Source organism: Myotis yumanensis, unplaced genomic scaffold, assembly GCF_028538775.1.
Source record: "Myotis yumanensis isolate MYYU_CA2020_CCGP unplaced genomic scaffold, mMyoYum1.0.hap1 SCAF_2, whole genome shotgun sequence".
NCBI classification, from domain to species: Eukaryota; Metazoa; Chordata; class Mammalia; order Chiroptera; family Vespertilionidae; genus Myotis; species Myotis yumanensis.
In genome coordinates, this window is record NW_027223753.1 from 188817082 (window position 1) to 188840703 (window position 23622).

At 34.0% G+C, this 23622-nt stretch overlaps 1 protein-coding gene across 3 annotated transcripts in view; it reads left to right on the plus strand.

Annotated features, from left to right (window-relative positions):
* PDCD10 (programmed cell death 10) overlaps positions 1–23622 on the plus strand; it is a 49121-nt gene that overhangs the window by 18914 nt on the left and 6585 nt on the right. For all 3 annotated transcript variants that reach the window (XM_070406867.1, XM_070406866.1, XM_070406865.1), the window contains exons 2-6: positions 1931–2144; positions 9785–9838; positions 16133–16250; positions 17553–17679; positions 23405–23483. In XM_070406867.1, coding sequence (XP_070262968.1) covers positions 2049–2144; positions 9785–9838; positions 16133–16250; positions 17553–17679; positions 23405–23483 — 474 coding nt within the window. In that variant the 5' untranslated portion in view covers positions 1931–2048. The remainder of the gene's footprint in view (positions 1–1930; positions 2145–9784; positions 9839–16132; positions 16251–17552; positions 17680–23404; positions 23484–23622) is intronic.

A 23622-nucleotide genomic window follows, 5' to 3' on the forward strand; every position in this document is an offset into this window, starting at 1 on the left:
ATATCTTGTAAAGATACATGTTTTCTCTGCCTCCAGTTTCTGTTCCGCCATTCTATTTTTAATGCTATGACCAAGCAATCAACTTAAATCAGTGGTCTGATCAGGTAATAGGTAATGATTTTCTCTTGCCCTAGAATAAAATTTAGGAATTGGCCTTGTTTTATTGTTGTTCTGTGAAGTCGGGGAGCATACGTCAGCTCAGAAATTGGACAAACTGTCTATGTTTAGAACTACCAGAAATGGAACCAGACTGTTCAAGTAGGTGTTGAGTTCCCTGGTTGGGATATGGAAGGATAGTAAGCAGTTCTCAAATGGGATGGATTATTGGAGAATTTTGAAGCTGTAAGTACACCAGGCCTTTGATATTACCTTTCAAACTGCTTAGGCCTTTCACAGTCTGGCTCAGGTAAATTGTTAATGATTAGGACATCTATTCATCCCCAACTGCATCTTGCAAGTGGTAGGTGCTAAACGTATATTTATTCAGTAAATAAATAACTTCTACTTCTGGGTATTTTCTTGGGTGGATGAACTCAGGTTCTTTGTTTCCACTTCAGACTTGATTTTATGATGTGGGAGAATCAGATCTGGATTCTAAGTACTGGGATCCAGTATTGGGCCTCTGCATGTGTGATCTTGGGCAAATTATTATCTGAGCCTTCTTTTTCATGTAAAATCAGAATGACAATTTCTGTAAATAAGTTATAAGGATTAAATGCATGTGAAAATGTTTTATAATCTGAGAATGCTTTGCAAATGGTAGAAATTATTCAAATTGATTGTTTTGTAACTATATATGTAGATAAGTGACTACTGTTACACTTCCACTTTATAATTAGGCTTATTTTTTAGCCTAGCAAAAAATAAAGCAAGCAACACATTTCTTAAGAAGCAACACATTTCCTTAACCCCTCAAGGTAAAATTTCTCTCATATTATTGAATCGTGATATTTTAATTCCAGACTACCAGTGTCTATGGATTTCTTGTTTTAGGTTCAAAAAGTACCATTGGCACAATTAAGTAACATTTTTCCTCCCCAAATGGACCAGATTTGGTAGCAGTTTTCCAGTTTTAAGATTTGCCTTAAATTATTTGGTACTTATGTTTTTATTGTTATTTTTAGATGACAAAATCAGTGAACAATTAGCAAAAGGCGTTTTAATGAAAATGTTATACACTTTAATTCTTTATTCTTAATTCTTTACTTGTATTTCATACATATTGTACATTTCCTAGTTATAAATGTGCTATAGGCCTGGTGCATGAAATTTGTGCACTCGGGTGGGGAGGTCCCTTAGCCCGGCCTGTGTCCTCTCACTGTTGAGGAGCCCTTGGGTGATGTCCAACTGCCACGGAGGCGGGAGAGGCTCCCACCACCACTGCTGCACTTGCCAGCCATGATCCCAGCTTCTGGCTGAGCAGCGCTCCCCCTGTGGGAGCGCACTGACCACCAGGGGGCAGCTCCTGTGTTGAGCATCTGTCCCCTGGTGGTCAGTCTGCGTCATAGTGACTGGTCGTTCCGCTGTTCGGTTGATTTGCATATTAGCCTTTTATTATATAGGATATTGCATGTAAATGCTATAATTATGCATTTTGATACTTTTTCCTAGATTGCATATGATGGAATTAGATAAATCATTAATCCGTGGTGCTTCATAAAGAGCTCTTTCTGAATTCAAGATGAGTGTAATCATGCAACACTGCTTTGTAGAGTAGTACCTAATAAGAGAGATTAGCTGTTAAGAAAGGGCAATTCTTGAATCTGAGAAGGGAAACAGATGTCTCACTGACTAGGGCTGCCTTTACAAGTAAGATATATTAAAAATTCTGATTTTCATAAGATAAGGATTCTACTTTGGAAAAAAAAATGCTGTATCTGTTGTTTCCTCTTAATGTAATAACTTACTGTTCTTTCTCCCCTTTAACCAGGTCAATATATGCTTTGTGACCTATTCTTTTATCACAAAAAAAGAGAGAAGAAATACTGCAGTGAATGAAGATTCCTCTGCATTTTAGCACTGCTTTTTCTACTGTAGTTGGCTTTTGAATGAGGATGACAATGGAAGAGATGAAGAATGAAGCTGAGACCACTTCCATGGTTTCTATGCCTCTCTATGCAGTCATGTATCCTGTGTTTAATGAGGTAAGTCAGTAATATTTTCTCATAGGATCTCTGCAATTCCTTAATGCCTACTTCATTTATTCATTTGTTGGTTCCTTCATATAACATACTTATATAAATGAATTCCATCTATGTGTTAGGTATTATGCCAGGACTGGACATAAAACAGTGGGGTGAGAGTCTCAGATATATTGTTCCCTCTCTAGAGGTTTCATTGTAGTTCAAGAGAGAGAGACATTAACTAAAAGAATACAAATAATTAGATAAATGAAAAATTGTCATAATTGCTATGAAGTTAAAAAAAATAGGTAGAGCTTGTTTTGGAGGTCAGGGTAGGCCTCACTGAAGAAGAGACATGCTAAAGATCTGAAAGGGATACAGAAGGGTTAGACAGCTGAAGAGTTGGGGACAAGCACATTAGATAGCCAGAGGAGCAGGCACAAATTATCCTACTGAGTTATAGTTAGTAGCCACAAACATTTTTACCGATAAATGAAACATAACAGTGCTTTGTATTTAGAGAAGATGTCGGGGTTTTTTTTTATTTTAGAAATATTGTAGGACTTAATAATATTAATACATTTTGGTTTTTCTTTTAATATATGTTAAAGTGTGTAGAGAATTCTGGAACTGTGCAAATTTCTTAAGTATAATCTAATCACTCTCCTCTGCCTTTTAATGGTGACCTAAGGTCCTGATAATATGAAATTATTTTCCTGAAATTACCTATGACTAGAATCTAGGATTCTGAATTCTGTGGCTTTAGCAGGGGTGGGCAAACTTTTTGACTCGAGGGCCACAATGGGTTCTTAAACTGGACCGGAGGGCCGGGACAAAAGCATGGATGGAGTGTTTGAGTGAACTAATATAAATTCAAAGTAAACATCATTACATAAAAGGGTACGGTCTTTTTTTTTTTTTTAGTTTTATTCATTTCAAACGGGCCGGATCCGGCCCGCGGGCTGTAGTTTGCCCACGGCTGAGCTTTAGGCTTTTTATCTATTTCATTAGTTGTGGGTTTGTGGGTGGGGTTTTTTTTGTTTTATTAATCTAATTAATTATAAAGCTATTGATGCCATTAACCTTATTGTTGCTACTACAACCTGGAAGCCCTTACCATTTCCCATAATTTTTCATCTCTTTTTGTAAAATAATTATATTAGAGTAAGATCGTGAGTTTAAAAAGCATTTCTCCTACATTATTAGGTTTATTCATAATGTATATGATCTATTTTATGATCTAATGTCTTGGGGTCAGTAGAGAGTGGTTCATCCTCTTCAATTTGAAATCTAGAGACTTAGTTTAGTTTCCATTTCAGACAAATATTTTGAACTTCAAACACTGTCTCCTAAATAGTGTTAGGCTCAATGACCAAAGGAGAAAATAAAAAACAGTGGCTTGGGTAAAATTTATTTCTCTTACATAAAAAATTCTAGAGGTAAGTGGACTAGAGCTAGTATTATGGCACAGTATCACCTGAAACTTAGGTTCCTATCTTTTGTCCCATCATCTTAGTACTGGCCTTCCATTATCAAGGTCACTTCAGCATGTGGGATGGCTGCTGAAGCTCATCGTCCTAAGTCAGCGGTTCTCAACCTGTGGGTCGCGACCCCTTTGGGGGCGATGACCTTTTCACAGGGGTCGCCTAAGACCATTGGAAAACACATATATAATTACATATTGTTTTTGTGATTAATCACTGTGCTTTAATTATGTTCAATTTGTAACAATGAAAGTACATCCTGCATATCAGATATTTACATTACGATTCATAACAGTAGCAAAATTACAGTTATGAAGTAACAACGAAAATAATTTTATGGTTGGGGGTCACCACAACTTGAGGAACTGTATTAAAGTGTCATGGCATAAGGAAGGTTGAGAACCACTGTCCTAAGTTGTTTCCTGGAAAGGGCAAAAAAAAAGGGCAGGAGGGTGTGTGTGTGACCTCTAACTGATTCTGCTTTCTTAAGAACCTTTTTGAATGTCCTATACAAGACTTCCATTTACGTCTCATTGGCAAAAATGTAATCTTATGACCACACCTAGCTGCAAAAGAGGTTGGGAAATTAAGAAGTTTGCTACTAAGGAGGAAGCAAGTAGGAGGCATCTTTTGAAAAACCTGTCTCTATTATACTGCTACCATGCTAGCTTCAGAGGCCCCCTTTTAGTGCTGGTTACACCTATATCTGGCAGCTATCGCAGACACTCTAGTAATTAATTCCAACATTTTGTTTTAATACTTTACCCATTTATTGCAAGGCTAGAGTTATTGTTAAAAGCAAGTGTTTCCCTTCTGATTAGTAAATATTTATTAAAAGCCAACCATTTATTCGTTGAGTGTTCTGCTAGGGTCTGGAGCTGTAGAGGGAAAAATAAGCAACAACCTTTCTTATAAGAATCTTAGGGAATACAGATACTTAAGCAAATAAATTATTTAATGATCCTCGTACCAGGTAAGAAGTAGGGAGACAATCCCTGAAAACTGGTGAGTAATCTATCTTGATGATTAGTGTTTGGACTTCTCAAGTATTTTAAGAATCATCATGACAGTTCCTGCCAGAGGTACTCCCTCTTTTCATGTCTGTAGTCTAACTCAGTGGCTATTGGGCCAAGTTGTTTTGGGAGATTATTCTGTATTTATCTGGTTACGTTGAGTCTTTTCTTGGCGGAGGGGCAGTTAAATTTCTGAGTTTCAGTTTGATCCTTTAGTTAATGAAAAGGAATGAGAAAAGCTTTTTTCTTAACCATTTCGGTGATATTTTTTTACATATGGAAAGTGGATTTTATTTCAGTCTTGACTTCAGAAAATAATTGTATAGGATGTAGGTAGCATTCTGGTGAAATGCTCTGTTGGGATTAATACAACTTTCCTAATTTATTTGGTATAAGGAAAATTAACTTGAAAGAAAAATAAACGGCTGTGAATGGACTAGTAAATCTCTTTCAGAAATAAAGGCAGTGATTCTCTCCAGATGAGATCTAAAAACATATGTAGGTTAATGGGCCCAGAATTAGAATACGGTGCCAAATGATTCATAGTTAGTTCAAGAACTAATTGTTAGAAGTAAATTTTTAAAATGAAATGGCTGGAAGTTGCAGACTGAGAGATACTACATCAAATTCTCAGGCTCTAATTCTCAAATTGAATTTATTGATCAAACATGGTATCAAGCTTTTTTAAATAATTATTTCTGTCATGTATTTTAAAAAGAGAGTACAGAATGAATAGGCTTTTAGGAATATTAGTAGTAGTAGGTTTTCTCTTTGATAGAGGTGAAATTAAATAAGATACCTAATCAGTTAGTTGATATTTATAGTTCAAAGGAGGATTTTTCTATAAATCTACTAATTGGGAAATTAGTTTGGTATTGTTTGTCTGTACTATGCAGATTTAAGATAAGTGATTGTCAAGTTAATCTTGCAGAAAGTAGTACCACAGTAGGGGTGAGCATTTTACTCTGAAGGTAAAGGAGTCACTAAATTTTGTCATATATATATATATATGCCTAATATGTAAATTATCCCCATGGGAGTTCCACCGGGAGACCAATCACTCCCTATGACATGCACTGACCACCAGGGGCCGTTGCATAACGAAGGAAGGCCCTGGCTGGCAGCCAGGCCTAGGGATCCTACCCATGCACACCGGACCTCTAGTGTAATATAAGAGTGAAAAAGCTTATGCATTCTCATCATAACATTACATCCATAATAATAACAATGATGGATCTCCCAGTCATCTTGTAGAACAGATTTTTAGACAGTAGTATATCCTTACACCTGAGGAAATTTTGGTACTCTAGCTCACAAGGCAAAGTTATTTGTGGCATTCTGGGAGCATGATGCTTGCTAAACTTAATGAAGTTATGCTAGGACAGCTGAAGGAGTGGGCTTGTTTAATCAGCAGCTGTGGAGTTCAGAGTCCAAGTGTATTGCATGTGTTGTAAATGTACTGTGAAATAGGTCTCTTGTTTGCATTATGGAATGAGTTTATAAAAACCTAATGCCAAGTGTTAGAACAGGTTTTCAGGTACTTACTACTTTTCACTAATTCTTTATATATGGAAGAAGAGAGTTGTATGCTTCATTTCTTCATTCTAGGAAAAGGTATACCATGTATCTTATTTTCCCATGACTTTTGGAGGAATTGTTTAAAGGGAAATATACTGTATGAAGAAGTAGGTATTTTGAGACAGAAATAGCAGTTTTGCAACCAATGGTGAATTTTAGATCATCAAAGTTTTACACTTTTGTTTATTAAAAAATCACACAATGCCCTAACCGGTTTGGCTCAGTGGATAGAGCATCGGCCTGCGGACTAAAATGTCCCCGGGTTCGATTCTGGTCAGGGGCATGTACCTTGGTTGCAGGCACATCCCCAGTAGGGGGTGTGCAGGAGGCAGATGATCGATGTTTCTCTCTCATTGATGTTTTTAACTCTCTATCCCTCTCCCCTCCTCTCTGTAAAAAATCAATTTTAAAAAATCACACAAAACGGCACTTATGAATAAGTAATTAGTATCATTCTATTCAGAAGAATCCAAATCAACTATTTCTGCTAACTCTCAGCAGCATATACAACTCCTAATTTATCAATAAGGAAATGAATCCTGAGAATACTGCAGCTTTACCTGCCTACCTATCCTTTTTATTTTTTCCTAGTCGAAAAAAAAAAAATCCCAGATTTTGAGCATAGTAAACATACTTTTTTACAGTGAAGGCATGGGTTTCCCCTGCAATACTACCATCCAGAGGTGATCATAGTTAAGATTTACATTTGAATTACTTCTCTGTCACTTACTAGGTTGTATAATTTTGTCTTTTTTTTTTTACATGTAAAATGAGGCTAAAAAATAATTCTTACCCTGGCCTGGCTTGCACGGTGGTTAGAGTGTCAGCCCTCAAACCCAAGGGTCTCGGGTTCAATTTCCAGTCAAGGGTATGTACCTGGGTTGCAGATTCCATCCCCGGCCCCAGTTGGGGCACGTGTGGGAGGCAACCAATTGATGTGTCTCTCTCACACTATCTCCCTTACACATGGTAGAAACTCAGAAATTTATTGGTTCTTAAGTAGTTGAAGAGATTCAATGATAGGGTAGACTCCCATCTGGAGAGGGTGAGTACAGGGAGGCAGGGTAGCATTAGTGTCTTATGCATGGGGTTTTGGAGCCAGACAGATCCAGTATGAATCCTTTCTCAACGCACTAGCTTTTTAATATTTGCATAAATTTATGCAAACTGAGTTACTTCTTTTGTAAAATGGAGATGATGATAACTAGTACCATATTTATTGTGAGGATTAGAGATACTCTATAAAAATACGCTGTATAATAAGTTCTTAGTAAATGATAGCTGTTAGAATATTACTGGAACCTGATATTTTCATGAAAGGTACTAGTAAGATAAACATGATTTTATTTTGAAATCATGTATCTCAAGTGAGAGGCCTAATATAGAAGCACTTTTAATAGAGAAAAGAAAACCGTATCTTGCTACCTAAGTATTACAGGCTGAAATTATAGATTCCAGAACAATTTAGATAAATTTATGAGAAATGAAGTTCGATTAAAATATGTATAGTGCCTATGTGCCTGGTACTCCCTGGGGAATGTGGATATCACATAGCTATAAAGCCTAGTGGGTTTATTACAAGATATGTGGGTATAGAATGTATCCCAGAATGACTCCTCTTAGAGCTCTGGTGAGATGCTTCATAGCTCACAGATTTGATTTAGTGTGTTACTTCTGACCTTCCCCTTTTCTAAGATACACATCTGTAAACTTAATCTAGAAATCTAGAGATGCTGATGGTAGGGGAAGTTGGCTAATTCTATGAGTTCTTCACAGACTGTTCTTGATCTCTTTTCCTGGCCTTGTGCCTTTCACATATCAGGGCATTACAGAATGAGTTATATTGCTGATAATTGAAGGCACACATGTGACTCAGACCTTTGACTTGTTGAAAGAGGTCAGAATGTGGTGTTAACCCAAATAAGGAAATAGGTTTCTATCAGGGTGGAAACATTCATCCTGTCTCCTTCTGCCTATCCTGCATAACAAGATCTTGAGATCAGAAGAGCTGTGTTGTTATTTTAATCTTCAGTTGTATTCATTATAACTAAGTGAATTCTGTGGGGAAAAAATTCATTTTTGGAGATAAACCTTTGTTAATTTTATAAACTCCTCATAGAGTTGCTTTTTTGCTATATTTGCTAACTTGTCCCCTTGTGTTTTCCCTTTTACCTACTAAAGACAATGTTACATTTTACAAGATGTGTAAGAAGCTAAGTTAAATACTCCACTTTTTATTTTTGGAGATAAAGTGGTGTTGGAGATATTGTGTGTGTGTGTGTGTGTGTGTGTGTGTGTGTGTAGGGTAGGTCAAAAGTAGGTTTATAGTCATTTGTATGGAAAAAATACAATAAATAATAGTACAAGAATAAACTATTTCTAGTACTCACAAATGTAAACCTAGTTTTGCCCCATCCTGTGTGTTGTTTATAAAGGAAAACCTACATTTTCATTGCCTTGAGATTGAAAGGAATATTTATTGCATAATAGGTTAATAAGGTTTCTGTAGAAATTTTCTATTTGCGTATAAATTTATAAAGGTTAAAATGCTTTTGAACGTTTAATATTGTCCCAAATAAAAAATAAATACGTAGAGTTTTATTGAGTTAACTGGCCTAATTCTTAGGGACTAAAGAAATCTGAATTTAACTGAAAATAGTTTTTTTAAGCCTGGCAGTTAACTCTTCAACAAAGAGGTGTTTTTGGTTTTTATGAAATTGTTTACCTTCTTTGGCTCACTGAAAGTGAATTGTATAAAGTTTCTAATATGGTCATTTTATCTTTCAAAATTATAAATCTTACATATTTGACAAAAATTAAAAGCATTTGGATTGAACTTTTGATTTAGTATTTTAGGTAACTCTTTTTTAATCCTGATAAAATACAGGACAGATATAAGCATCTCTGAAATCCTGGATGATCCACAGTCATCAATTTGAGTGTCAAACAAACCTTTTATCTGCACTATTTGCTAATTAATAAAATAGACTAATCTCAGCTTAATCCTTGGCTGAGGGGATTGAAAAGCAATTAAGAAGGAGTATGGTGGTAAATACAAAGAATCTTAAGTAGCGAACGTTTTCTTTGTATTGGTCATTTTATATTAACACACACTCTCAAATGTGTTTATGCTTTCTATAGGGATTTATATTATTTTGTATTCTGTGCTTATCTTAAAATAAATCTGTCTTTAAAGTACAGTGTTTCTGAGCAACCCACTTGGGCTCCTTTCCTCCCTGCTAAAGGGAGTCTGTCTATCAATAAACTGCTTTTTCTTAAAATAAATAAATAAAGTGTATTTATTTATTTAAAATAAATAAAATGTATTTATTTATTTAAAATAAATAAAATAAGTTTCTTACTTTTTTAAAAAAGGAATAAAGAACCTTAAGTTTTCATGGTTTCTAATGAAATTTTTAGATAATTCTTCTCTTTGAAGAATTATGGTGACTTAGAGTTAATTAGCAAATACTTTTGTTAGTTGAATGATGTGTGTATCAATGTGCTTACTATAGAATGGAATATCAGAAATGTTGCTTTTTCTAAGAAAATTAATATTAATTTTGATTTAAAATTTTTATTGCAGCTAGAACGAGTAAATCTGTCTGCAGCTCAGACACTGAGAGCAGCTTTCATTAAGGTGAGGCACAAGTAACTTATTGTGATTATTAGAATGTATGTTATACATAAATCTAAATACCAGCTGATAATTGCCAGGTTATTTCCTAGTAACAACCCTTTTAACTATCTTGTGCCTGTTTTGGTGTACTCTGTAAAGATTAATACACTCCCAAAAAGTGAACTGAAACAAGTGCTCTTTCCTCAAAATTTGTCCTTTCACTTGGTGCTTTTGAAACTGACTTTGGAGTATTCTCTCTTTAACTTTGGAGTTGATTTTAAAATTATTTTTAAAAACTTTTATAAAATCGTAACTCAAAAAGATTCATATTATTAAATTTTAGAATATAAGTATAAAACAATGTTTTGAGCGTGAAAATAAGACCTGTGTGTACATCATATTAAGTACTCTTTGAGAATATACAGCTAAGTCACTCAGCATGAATTTTTCTGTTGTTTCTGGACCTGAGATTTTCGATTGATAATCACTAGCCATCTGTCACTGTTGAGGACTTAAAATATGGCTAGTTCCTATTTAATTGTACTGTGCATATAAAATACAGTCCAGATTTTGAAGACTTAGTACAAAATAAAGAATGTAAAATAACTCAGTACTAACTAATTTATATTGATTACATGTTGAAATGAATGTTTTAGATGTACTCTTAAGATAATTACATTTTTTATATATTTTTAAAATATATATTTTTATTGGTTTCAGAGAGGAAGGGAGAGGGAGAGAGATAGAAACATCAATGATGAGAGAGTCATTGATCAGCTGCCTTCTGCATGCCCCATACTGGGGATCGAACCCACAACCTGGGCATGTGCCCTTGATGGGAATCGAACCTGGGACCCTTCAGTCTGTAGACCAGCACTCTATCCATTGAGCCAAACTGGCCAGGGCTTAACATAATTACATTTTTTAAAAATTTTCTTGAATATGGCTACTAGAAAATTTAAAATTACAGGGGCTTATATTTGTTTCTTGCATTATATTTTTATTGGATGCCCCTACTTTACATGTTGTGTGCATTCTTGCACATAAAACTTTATTCCTATCCCCCAAAATAGATTATCAGGGTGCCTCAAACTTTAATTTTTATTTACTTTTTGTGTGTTTGTTCCTATCAGTTAAAACAACTTACGTTTTAGGTAAAGTATTTTAATATTTAAATCAAGAATAAATTTATAGTTGAGATTCATTGGAGTTGAAATTATAAATCCATCCAATATTTTTATGGCAAAGATTAGCTTATAGATTCCAGTCTTAACTGACAGCATTGATAATGTCACTTGGCATCTCTCTTTTCACATTGTATATGTTGGATTAGAATTACCTAGATGTGTTTAATAGTCTATAAAATGTAGTATCTGAGTACACATTCATACTAGCTTCTTTAAAACATATCCTTGGCAAATCATTGGATTAATAAAGAGAATCAACAAATCAATGCCATTATCTTTTCTTTTTTACCTTCTTTCCTTATTAGTGTGATTTTAAATGGCATATTTGATCATTAGGGAGGCTTAATGGCAACTATTTTAAGCATGTGTGTAACCAAAGAATAGGAAAAGTGTTAGGTTGCACAATGTAGTATTGGTTAGGCAAAAGTCCGTTTTTCAGCTTTCCTGATACCCAGGACAGAGGGTATTTCTCCTGTGTATTTTGGTAAAGAAGTCCCTGTCTGAAGCAGTAGAGGGTATACTAAATGACATTCATAAAAGAGATAAAATAATGAATTTCATGAAGCTTTTTTTATAATGTCTTTATATATAAGCTCATGTTTTAACACAAGTACAAGTAAAAAGCAGTTTTTTAAAAGTGTGGCTATGGTAGATCTAGTTTGATACATGGGTAAATTTTGCTCTCCATGGCATGGATTCTTAACTGGGGATAGTGAAAGTTATTTTGGAGGAAATCATTAGTCAGTTTGCATTGGTTTATTCTTAATTTTCACATTTAATATGTTAAATTTCAAATGAAATTAAAGGAAGGTATGCATTAAAAGATAAAGATTTTTGTGTTTATATATATTTAAATGCATATTTCCAGTTCTTGGTCCATAACAACAGTTATATTTATCAAGCTTTAATATCTATTTTTGTTATTGGGGGGAAAGGGCTGAAATAATTTATTTCAAGATAAGTTAATTTTAGTAATTATATATTCTGCTTTTGATTCCTTTCCATCTAGAAGTTCTGATAGGTTGTGCTGTTGAGAATCACTGATTCACAGATTGAATATTACTGCCCTTGGGGACAGTTTTTTCTCACAGTTGGATTCTTCATAAAAATTATATACTCATAGAGTTAAAGGTTTTATTTGGGGGCAGAGGGAAACCTGTAGGTATATAGTCTCTGGTTTAATGGTAGATCTATTTAATTTGTCAGTCAGAGTCATTGGATAAATTTAAGGCGTTTAAAATAAAATGTAGCCTAAGTAAGAGTTCAGTCAGAAGATACTAAGGCAACTATTCCCAAACTATGTGCCAGGGCACCCTGGGACCCCATAGCAAATATCTTAGGTGTCATGAGGTAATTAAAAATTTTAAAGAAACACGGTGATATTCAACATCTGGTTGACACTGAACTAACTACTAGCTTGCAGTAATTTGCTGTTTCAACGTAGTAGTTTGATTGGACTACATTCCTTTCAGTTATGTCATGTCTTTGTCAGCTGGACTTTGGTCATTGCTGTGATAAAAAGCAAGTACCATAAGGAAATCAATGTACAACAGGAAATGAGGGTAGTGTCCAATCGAATTCCAACATTTCAGACATTGTGCAATGCCCAGCAGGGTGTACAAATCTCATTAAAATAAGTAATTATAGTTATTTGAAGAATAAAATTAAATACTTTTTTTATCAATTTGTGTATTTTTCAAAGGCTACTATGTTTTTAGGCCTTCAGTATTTATTAAGTTGTTTGAACCTGACTGTTTAATACACAGTACTGTTAGGTATTTCTCTTGGCACTAAGAACACTGACTTTAAAACATTAGGAACCTCTGCGAGATTTCTGTAATGTTTCAGCTTTGGCACGTTGAGGCCCCAGACCAACTTGATATTGCAAACTTTGTTGTCAGGCTTTCAGCATTTGATTTTTTTCAGCACCTTATTATAACTTAATCAGAGAGATTGTTTTCTGCAGGCATTGTCTGGAAGCATATAGAGAATGCCCCCCTGCTCCCCAAAATAATGTGTTATTGATAATTTAATGGTACTTTTAGGAAAGATAAACCAGTTATCAAATACTGGCTTATTTAAATAGTGTCGTACATGTAATTTTGTGTCAGCTCACCAAATTCATAAAGTTTGTACTGTATTTGTATAGCTTTTCTTTTAAAGACAACTTTTGTTTTCTTTCAATTAAATAGATCCTACCTTAAATAAATCTGTGGAAGGAAAAATCAAAACTGACTATACAGTGGTCTCCCCTTATCCACAGTTACACTTTAGTTACCTGTTTTAACTGTGGTTCAAAAACATTAAATGGAAAATTCCAGAAATAGTTAAGTTTTATAATTTTTACATGATAAATTTATGGTTTGATTTTAAATTTATAAATTTTAAAATTTCAGAAATAATAATAAGTTCTTAGGTTTTAAATTTTGTTCCATTATGGGTATTGGGATGAAATTTCACACCATCCTGCTCAATCCCTTTGTCCAGTGTCTCTGTGCTGTATGTGCTCCCTGCCTTTAGACATTTAGTTGCTTTCTCAGTGATCACATCAGTCTTTCATGGTATTGTAGTTGTGTTTAAGTAGCCCTTATTTTACTTACTAATGGCCACTTGGGATATGCCAAAAGAGATATGCCACAATGTGCTTCCTTTAAGTGAAAAGGTGAAAGTTTTTGACTTACAAAGAAAAGAAAAGAAAATGTATATGTCCAGGTTGCTAAGGTCAATGGTAAAAACAAATCTATTCATGAAATTGTGAAGAAAGAAAAAGGCATTTGTGTAAATTTTGCTGTCCCATCTCACAAACTGCAAAAGTTACAGCCACAGTGCACGGTAAGTATTTAGTTAAGTTAAAAAGTCACTAAATTTGTGGGTGGAAAACATGAACAAAAAATGTTCCAATTGATAACAAAAATGTGTGCACCAGGAAACATTGAGACTATATGAAGATTTAAGCAAGGGATCCCCTGAAACGAATGACACCAAGCTGTTTACTGCAAGTTAAGGGTTGGTTACAATAAGATATTTTGATAGAGACTATATTTACATAATTTTTATTACAGTGCATTGATAGAATTATTCTTTTTTTAATTGTTATTGTTGGTCTCTTATTGTTCCTAATTGATTTATATGTTAAACTTTATTATAGATATGTATGTATAGGAAAAACATAATTCAGACAGTCCCCAACTTAATCATGGTTTGACTTAAGGATTTTTTTACTGTATAGTGGTTTGAAAGCTGTCCACATTTGGTAGAAACTGTACTTGGAATTTTGAACTCTGATCTTTTCCTGACTAGCAGTATGCAGTACAATATTCTCATGATGCTGGGCAGTGGCATTGAGCTCCAGTTCCCAGCCAGGCACTCCATCATAAACACCCATACTCTACAGTATACTGTGTTATCAGCATTTTTTAGGTACTGTGTTCCGAGTATGGGTAGACTTGTTTAAGCTGTGATGTGCAGTTGGTTAGGTGTATAAAATGCACTTTCAAGTTAGGATATTTTCGATTTGTGATGGGCTTATAGGGTCATAACTTTGTCATAAGTTGAAGAGCATCTGTCTGTATCGGGTTTGGTACTATCTATGGTTTCAGGCATCTGCTGGGGATCTTGGAACATATCCCCCATGAGTAACTGGGGGACTACAGTTAAAAGAAACAGAATTCAGCTCTAGCCAGTTTGGCTCAGTGAATAGAGCATCGGCCTTCGGACCAAAGGATCCAGATTTGATTCCAGTCAAGGGCACGTACCTTGGTTGCAGGCTCTTCCCCTGCCCCGACCCTGGATAGGGCTCAGGCAGGAGGCAACAATCAATGTGTTTCTCTCACATCAATGTTTCTCTCTGTCTTTCCCTCTCCCTAAAAATCAATGAATCAGTGAAAAATATCCTCAAGTGAGGGTTAACAACAACAACAAAAATGTAATTCAGTAAGACACACTTTATTGTTATTAATTATATATCAAAATGACTTTCCTGAAGAACATTTGACAACAGTTAAAAATGATCTCAGGATTGAAATAAATGTGTGTATTTTCTTTTCCCATTTAATTCCACAGCATTTTAATTTTTTATACTGAAATCTATTGAGAAACAAGATGTCATAATGGAGAGAGCAATAGGTGCAGAAGAAAGCTGGATCTGCAGTGATGCCAGAGTGCAATTGAAAAGGCAGAGATTAAATGTGCTTGACACAAAAGAAAACAAATAGGTCACCATATGGTTAAGATCACAAATTGTTTCTATTTTCTATTTAATATCAGGGCAAGAAAGATGAAGAATCATCAGCATAATGATTAAAATTGGCAGTCATCCTAAAAGAAACAAATGTATAGTGTGATTATAAAATTTAGAACAATTATAAAATTGGATAAAATTACTGGGGAAAACCCAAATCTTGAAAATTAACTTTGGTAAACTCAGAACTCTTTATGCTCAGTACTGAAATGACTAGACCATTTTAGTGCCCTGGGGAGTAACATAGAACCATTGCAAACTCATTAGTGAAACAAGCTCAGGGTAGTAAAAGGATTAATAATGTTCTGAAAACTAGTGAAGGTAGTAGTCTTGCTACAAAAAGAAAACAGAAAGTGAGAATCATTGTATGGGAAAGCATTTAAGGGATTATACATCTTCAAGAAAACTTGCAAAAGTAATCCTTTTTTATTTTTGCTATTCCTGACATTCTGTTAATTTAAATGCAGAGAATCTGTAAAATACTGGTGAGATGAGTAATTAATTGCTAGATCCTCAAGTTGAAAGATTACCTAATGAAAAATATCTAAAAATCCTTAGTCTATTTTAGCTACTGAAAAAAGTAATTGATGGATTACCAAAATACATGTTTATTTCTATCTTTGTTATTAGTTTGTCAGGAGAATGTAAAGGAGAAGTAGGAAATGTTAAGTACTTTATGTTCAAATGGAAAATAGACATTGGCTGTAATAAAAAGTGACTGATGTTTAAGTTTTATCAAACAGAAGTGGTACCATCACCGGTTTACAAAGATTTCTGCCTTTCTAGGTTCATCAGTTTAAGTTCCCAAACCTTCTAAACATTTAAGTTTTGGTTTTAAAATTCTGATTTCATTTCTACATTTTAAAACTAGCTTTCTCTTCCTTATAGGCTGAAAAAGAAAATCCAGGACTCACACAAGACATCATAATGAAAATTTTAGAGAAAAAAAGTGTAGAAGTTAACTTCACAGAATCACTTCTTCGAATGGCAGCTGATGATGTAGAAGGTAATCAGAAAGAGTCTTGTTTAGTTTTCTTACAGTTGTTGAAAAGCACTTCTTCCAAATCTTTATTGCTTGACAAAAGGTTCTAGCTTCTCTTTTCCCTCTCCTCCTTCTCTTCTTTTTCTTGTTATTAATATTGTGATAATATTGGGGTGGGGGGCCTATAAAATAGAAAAGTACTTCTTGCTTTCTGTTTTATATTTGTCAGATTCAGATTTAATTACTTGAAGTAAAGTGTTTGTTTATGTTGTACACTTTAACTTTTTCCCCCTGTGAATATGTTTGATGAGTTCTGGTTTTGCCAAAAGATAAACTCTGTGAAATGTTGTTGTTTTTTTTTAATTTTGTGTTGACTTGATGCAAAAATCAGTGTGAATTAATGAGGGTTTTTTCTAACTTTAGTGTTTTATTCAACCACAGGTTTGAGAGGACAATATAATAACCATTCTTTCTCATTTTTTGCTTTTTAAATAATCAGAAATGGGTTTCACTTAAATTTAGTACCCATTTTCCCACTAATTAAGAAAAAATAGAAGTAGAATTTCCCATTTTTATTGAGGGAGAAAAAAAAGGAAATATTTTAACTGATTCCATAATTTATAAGAAAGTCCTCATCATTATTCTACACTTACACATTTCCGGTCTGTTAGGCCAGGTTGTATTGGTTGGTAGGGTTGTAATGTTTCCAAGTCTACAATGAATCTACCAGTAATGTTTTTGCCTCTACCAGGTCTGATTAAACTTCCTTTCTAAGTTTACTCTTCTGTGATCCAACCCTTGTCTTGAATTTTTGGTAGTGTTTTCTGGTGTGTGTTTTTTAAGTGAGATTTCAAGAACGTGCTGAAGACTTTAGTAGGTTGTTTGGGTTTTGGTATAATGAGACATTGTATATTCAATATAGAGATTTTGGTTAAGCTCATCTTCCTCATTGGCAGGTACATATCGCCATCATATTTGTCATGAACGTCATTAAGATTTTCTTGAGAAATGTAGCTTCAGGGGCTTGATCAATTTGATTAAGACTCCCTTTTAATTTTATTTATTTATTTTTATTTCATGGGCTTTCTATTTATCCCAAATTGAAAATGTTTAGTCTTTCATCTTCTGTTATCTTACTTCGTAGGAGCCCTTTTATTACCAAACTAAGTTGAACTCTTAACAAATTCTGCTTTTGCAACCTGTCTTTCCTGGTTATCTGGCCTTTCTACTCCCCTCCCTCACCCTCTTAACCAACATTGGGAATTTGTAGACTTGCATTTGACAGGGAGTTGCCTGATGCTTTTTATTATGCATTTATTTTATCAGAGTATATGATTGAACGACCAGAGCCAGAATTCCAGGACCTAAACGAAAAGGCACGGGCACTTAAACAGATTCTCAGTAAGATCCCAGATGAGATCAATGACAGGGTGAGGTTTCTGCAGACAATCAAGTAAGCAACTTCTTGTTTTTGTTCTTTTCTCAAGCACTTCATAGGAACCTCTCATTCTAGATAGTTCATTTTAGTATGACATAAATGTTAAATTAAAATATTAATTTGAAATAAATTTGGAGTTTTTAAAGGCTACATCTTTATTAACTTCTAAGCTGTGGCATTTCATTTCAGAATACAGTAACATTTGTTTAGAGTGTTTAATTTTAAAACTGAATGGAATGTACAGAAATTGAAATATAGTTTAAACTACATAAAACATGGAAAAATTAAACGTCAGATTAAAGTGAATAAAGAAGTTTTGGATAAATTATACAGCTTAATAACAAAGGATACCATTCATTGTTTTTATTTTAGAAATGGCACAAGTCATTAGGATAAGTCATATACTCTTTGTGGATAGAAAACAGAAATCTTGGAATAATTGCAGTCACGCTGTTAACCTGTTGGTGAAATCACAGCTAGAAATTGCTAGAAAGGAAAGATTTAGCGATTGCATGAAATTTCATATTATTAAAGAACTTAGGAAGGCTCACTTGGAATAAATATTAACATTTCTCAGAAATGGTATTCTTTGTAATTTACATTGCAAAATGCTATTTTAACTAGTTTGGGCACCTATTTTGAGTGATACAGAGGGAGAAGTATGTCCCATTTTAGAAAATGTTCATGATGAGTGCCCAACCCAGCTATCAAGGAATGTCCCTTGCTTCCTTCTTCTAATTGAGGACCGGAAGGTATGATAAAGGCTTCATTGACTAGCCAAAATCTGTGCAACGGGATACAAACCCTAAGGTAAATATTTTGCCATTATTGAGAAGCCCCCACTTCCTTAAACTATTTTTAATATGTGAAGAAGGAAGACAATCAACTGTTTATTGATTTTTAATTTGGTGTAAAGTAAACATATTTGGTCCATAAAAGGATAAATTGTCAATGATCTCAAACACAGCTGTTTAAAAAACTTACTTCTACAATTTTCTAATAAGTTTAAAATTGTTTTGATGATGTGTACTACACTTCTATGAAGATTTGACGTTCTTAAAATAATATTTTCAGCAAATTTTGCTTCAGGTCATTCAAGTAGAGGTTTACAGAATCAATATTATATTAATAATATTAATCACTTATATAGAACTTACATGCTAACCACTTTTTAAAGTACTTTATAGCATATTAACTTATTACAAAGCCCTGTAATAGATGAGGAAATTGAGGCATCAGAAATTAAATAACTTTTCCAAGTTCACAGAGCTGGTAAGATGGGAGAGCCTGGTTTGAAACCAAGTAGATGACTCCAGGGTCTTCTCTGCTGCTTCCCTATTACAGATTCACAGTGTTGATCTAATTTGGTAATTGAATGAAAAGTTTCTATTGTTTGGAAGAAGTTTGATAAAGGACATATTATATAGAATGCCAGTAGGTGAGAGGGAGAACAATGTTGTCATTGTAGCCAGGATAGAAGTGACTGACCCGGAGTCCTTATCCTGCTATTTTGACTCCCTCTCTCCCCCTGTGGAATCCCTGAAGCATCTCTGTTAAACCCATTCTGGCCCTAGAGAGATACAGTTTGAAAACCACTTTATTAGCAGCTGCATTTTAATCGTTAAGGATGTTGAGATCAAGAGCCTAAGACTCTTGTCCATAGTCATTGACAGAGACTGAATTAGGGGTGGAACAATAGTAATATTTCAGTTCTGGAGAGTACTCTGCACAACTGAATTAATATTATTGACAATTAAAATTTATATTTTAAACGTTTTAGGGATAATTTGCCATGGAATGTTTGTTGATAATATGTTTTTATTTCTGAGACTAATCAACAATGTATGAATTAGCATACATAGCTAAAGCTGCAATTATTTGTATTACTGATCTGATAGAGAGAAAGATAGATTTTGATATGTTATTACCACTGTTACATTGTTTAACAAATTGGTGGTTAAAAGTTTTAGCAACATGAAAATGGCTTATCCTTTAGGCCACACATAGTGTGCACTTATTATCTTTCTTTTCAAATATTTTACTTTCTCATATTTAAGGTAATTATGCTCTTTATTCATTTATTTTAGCAGTATTTTTCAGTAAGTATGTATAAAATACCTACTATACTAAGTACTGTACATGTTATAGGTTATACCAGAGTAGAAAGAACATCCTGTCAGCTAATAAATATCCAGATAATTTTGTATGTGTTAGCAGAATTAGGTTTGAATCTCCACTTCAATATTTAGCTTTGTGACCTTGGATAAGGTGCTTAGATTCTATACTTCTAGTTTCTGCCTGTGAAGATGAGGGTAATAGTTGTGAGAATGGAAAGAAATAGCATCTACCGACAGCACATTCTGGCATTGTGAAGTAAGGTTTGTTTATTTCAATTTCTCTCTATGGAGTTGATTAGGAAAAATGATCCAGCAAACAAATATTTTAAAGTACTTTTGATTAATGAATGTTTCTGTTTGATTACATTTGAGCTTATGCAAATATTTTATAAAATTAATTCATGGGATTCTTTTAAAAGTCTGACACATTCCAATTAATGGATGACTAGTAGAGACTTGTGATTTAATAGACCAGAACGCTATGCATTTATCTATTTACTCATTATAATCTGCATTTGCATATTCATAGGCAAAATATTCGCCAGGGTTTGGTTTCCATGATAGCTTCAAATTAGCTTTTCCAGAGCTGACCTGTCTAGAGCAAACATACAGCATAGGAATTTCCTTCCTTTAGAGTGTTTGCATAAACATACACAAATTAGGGTGATGTGATTAGAAACTCTGTTATTCTATGCAATTTTTTGATAGGATGTATGTTTATATTTCATCTGATGCCTGTTGTCCTTTCTTTCAGTATTATGTTTCCCCAAAGTTGCCCCTCTTAATAGCTGCAAATACTCGTGTGTCCCTTACCATAGAAACCATTAACTCAGCATATAATTACACTACAGTTCTTTTACCCTCAAGTTTTCCCTAGTTCTTTAATTAAAGTATTGTATGTTTTTTTTTTTGTGTGTGTGTGTGTGTGTGTGTGTGTGTGTGTGAAAGAGAGAGAGAGAGAGAGAGAGAGAGAGAGAGAGAGAGAGAAAGAGGGAGGGGCCTGCGGGGACTTTCTCTTCTTGGAACCAAACCCTCAGGTATTTGTTAATATAATTTAGCTTCCTTGGTTCCATAAAAGAAAATGTTCTATGAACATACAGATGACATAATATTTGACATAAACGGCGTAGGTTGTTTTAGAGAAGGCCAGGCCTAAGGATAAACAGCCTAGTTCTCTGTAAAGTGCTGTGGCGAATAATAGATCAAACCTTAGCTCTAGGTTCTGAGTTCCTACACAGTGGCTTCCAAACCAGGTTTATCAGCAGAATCACCTGGGGACCTTTTTTTTTTTTTTCCATTTTCCTTTAAAGCACAGATTCCCAATATTTATTAGTAGGATGGAGTACTGTTCACTAAACCCACCCTTCCCTGCCCCTGCCATTTTTTTTCCTCTTAGGTGAGGTAGGGAGCTGCCAATTTCAGAACTGCTCTTTTGACCTATGGAATTCAGCTATTATCATTGTACATGGAACATATGTTCATGTTGATTAGCACTGAATGTACATTTTTATTCTTTTTAGTAAAATTTTAAAGTATACCACAAAGTACGGCTGTGTGTAAACAGCTCTCTGATCACTGTAATCTGCTGCATTATATTTTGTTTTAAATAGGTTCATTGTGAATTTAAAGAATCATCCATATGCAGAGATTTGACATTTTTTACTTGTGGAAATTGTAATTTTTCTCACATAATAGGATGGTCATGTGACTCCGTTTTATTAAGCATAGGTGGACTTACAGCCATCACAGCAATACAGCAGGATTCAACTTGCTTAAAACTACAAATGAAATAACAGTTATATAACTTAAAACTGTTTTTACTAAACTAGAGGCAAAAACACGAGTCCACAAATGTCATTTATATGTAAAATTATTTGTTTTATTTGAACATGTAATGTTTTAATGTTTCAGCCTAAGGCTGATGTTTGACATCAGGATGTAATAAGTAAGTATTTATTGAAATGCCATTACTACTTTAGAATAGGCGAAAATATATTTCTTCATTCCAAAATCCTATCTACAACTTTTAGAATTTCCACATGCTGATTTACTAGAAATATGCTGTGAAACACACACATGTCCAGAAAGCTGGACAATCTGCACACTGAACCTTCTTTTTTCTTTAATAGCAAAGCAGAAAGATTGTTATAGGTGTGAAATAACTGATATCTGACATTTGTGATTAAAAAGTCAATAATAAAGTTATATTTGGGATAGTCTGGATGTATATCTTACTAATTCATATCTTCACACTTGGATTGCATTTGAACAGCAAAGAGAATGGATGTGAAGAAGAGAAGGCTTGCCTTAGAGAATATGAGACTACTTATAAATGCAGAATTATGTTAAGTTCAGTTTGACCAAGAAAGATTGCTTTAAGCTAGAATATGAAAAGAATGAAAAGAGCATAGATATAAAATAAAGGAAGAGTTCAGAAAAAAACGGTACATGAATAGGAAGGATAGTCAAAAAAAGATTTCTTCTCTTAAGGGGAGGAAGATATATATGCATAGATAGGGTCTCCCCTAAAAATGTATACACACTTTGAATGATTGTAAAGTCAGTGTTTATTAACATACAGTTCATTTTCAAAATTTAAAAGAATCTATAGAAATGATTAGTTTTTTGGGGTTTTTTTTGTCAACACCGTTTTCAAACTGATGACCATTCTGGTCCAAGCACTGCTGATAACGTGAAGCAATGGAATCGCAAACATCAAGAATCATTTTGTTTGGTATTTGTGTGCCCTCAGTTTGTCAACTGTTGCCAGTTTTGGACAGTAAACTTCATCTTTTATGTATCCCCATAAAATAGTCTAATGGATAAATTTTCTTTGTCAAAGCTTCATCTGGCTTCACCCATTATTTCAAATTAGTTAAACTTGAAAAGGAGTGAAAATTAAGTGAGTTATTACCATTTAAAGTGTGTATACAGCCTTTGGTGGACACCTGAAGGATGATTGCTGGAAAGGTTAAGGTAGAAAAATAATCTGATATTGTCTCTCCCAGAAATTTAAGTATACTTTAAATACATAAATATAGGTTTGGAAGGGGCAGATACGTGGTTGTTAGAGGTAAATGTTTCAAGAGAAGAGCTATGTCTGAGGAGGAAATATTTCAAAACAAATTATTAGGTATGTAACTGGGAGTGTTGGTAAATATAGAAATGAGTTACATGTAATAGCAAAATTTCATATAATTGTTCATGAGATTGAAAAACAGTATGTGGTAACTTAAAGTCAACTATATTAGAGAAAGGAAAAATAATAACTGGAAAAGATGAGAGGCAGAGGCATATTCTTTTGAATTTAAGTCAGTAATACTGAAAGAAATGTTAATAATTTGGGAAAGTTGATGTGGAATGTGTGGTCAGCAGTGCAGAAGTCCGGATCACAGAGGGGTACATGCTAAAACCCCCACTCAATCAGCCAGTCAGATGTTTGCTCTTGACATAGTGTTAGTATGGTAATTAACAGTGTGGTTAGTAATTCTTAAAAAGGCATATACAGAAAAAAAAGGGACACGTGTAATGCTTTCAACAATAAAGATTCTTTAAAAATATATATACAAACTTCTTTCAAATGTAACTGATTTTAAGAAGATTCTTTTTTTCTTAACTCACAGGGATATTGCTAGTGCAATAAAAGAACTTCTTGATACAGTGAATAATGTCTTCAAGAAATATCAATACCAGAACCGCAGGGTAAGTTTACTAGAAGCCATCCTAGATGTTAGTTTACACCTAGTTATTTTATTGAATTAAATACTAAGATGGTTTGATTACTGGGAATAACCTCCTATCTTTGACTTTGGCTTTTGTGTCATTTCTTTTTTCTTATTTA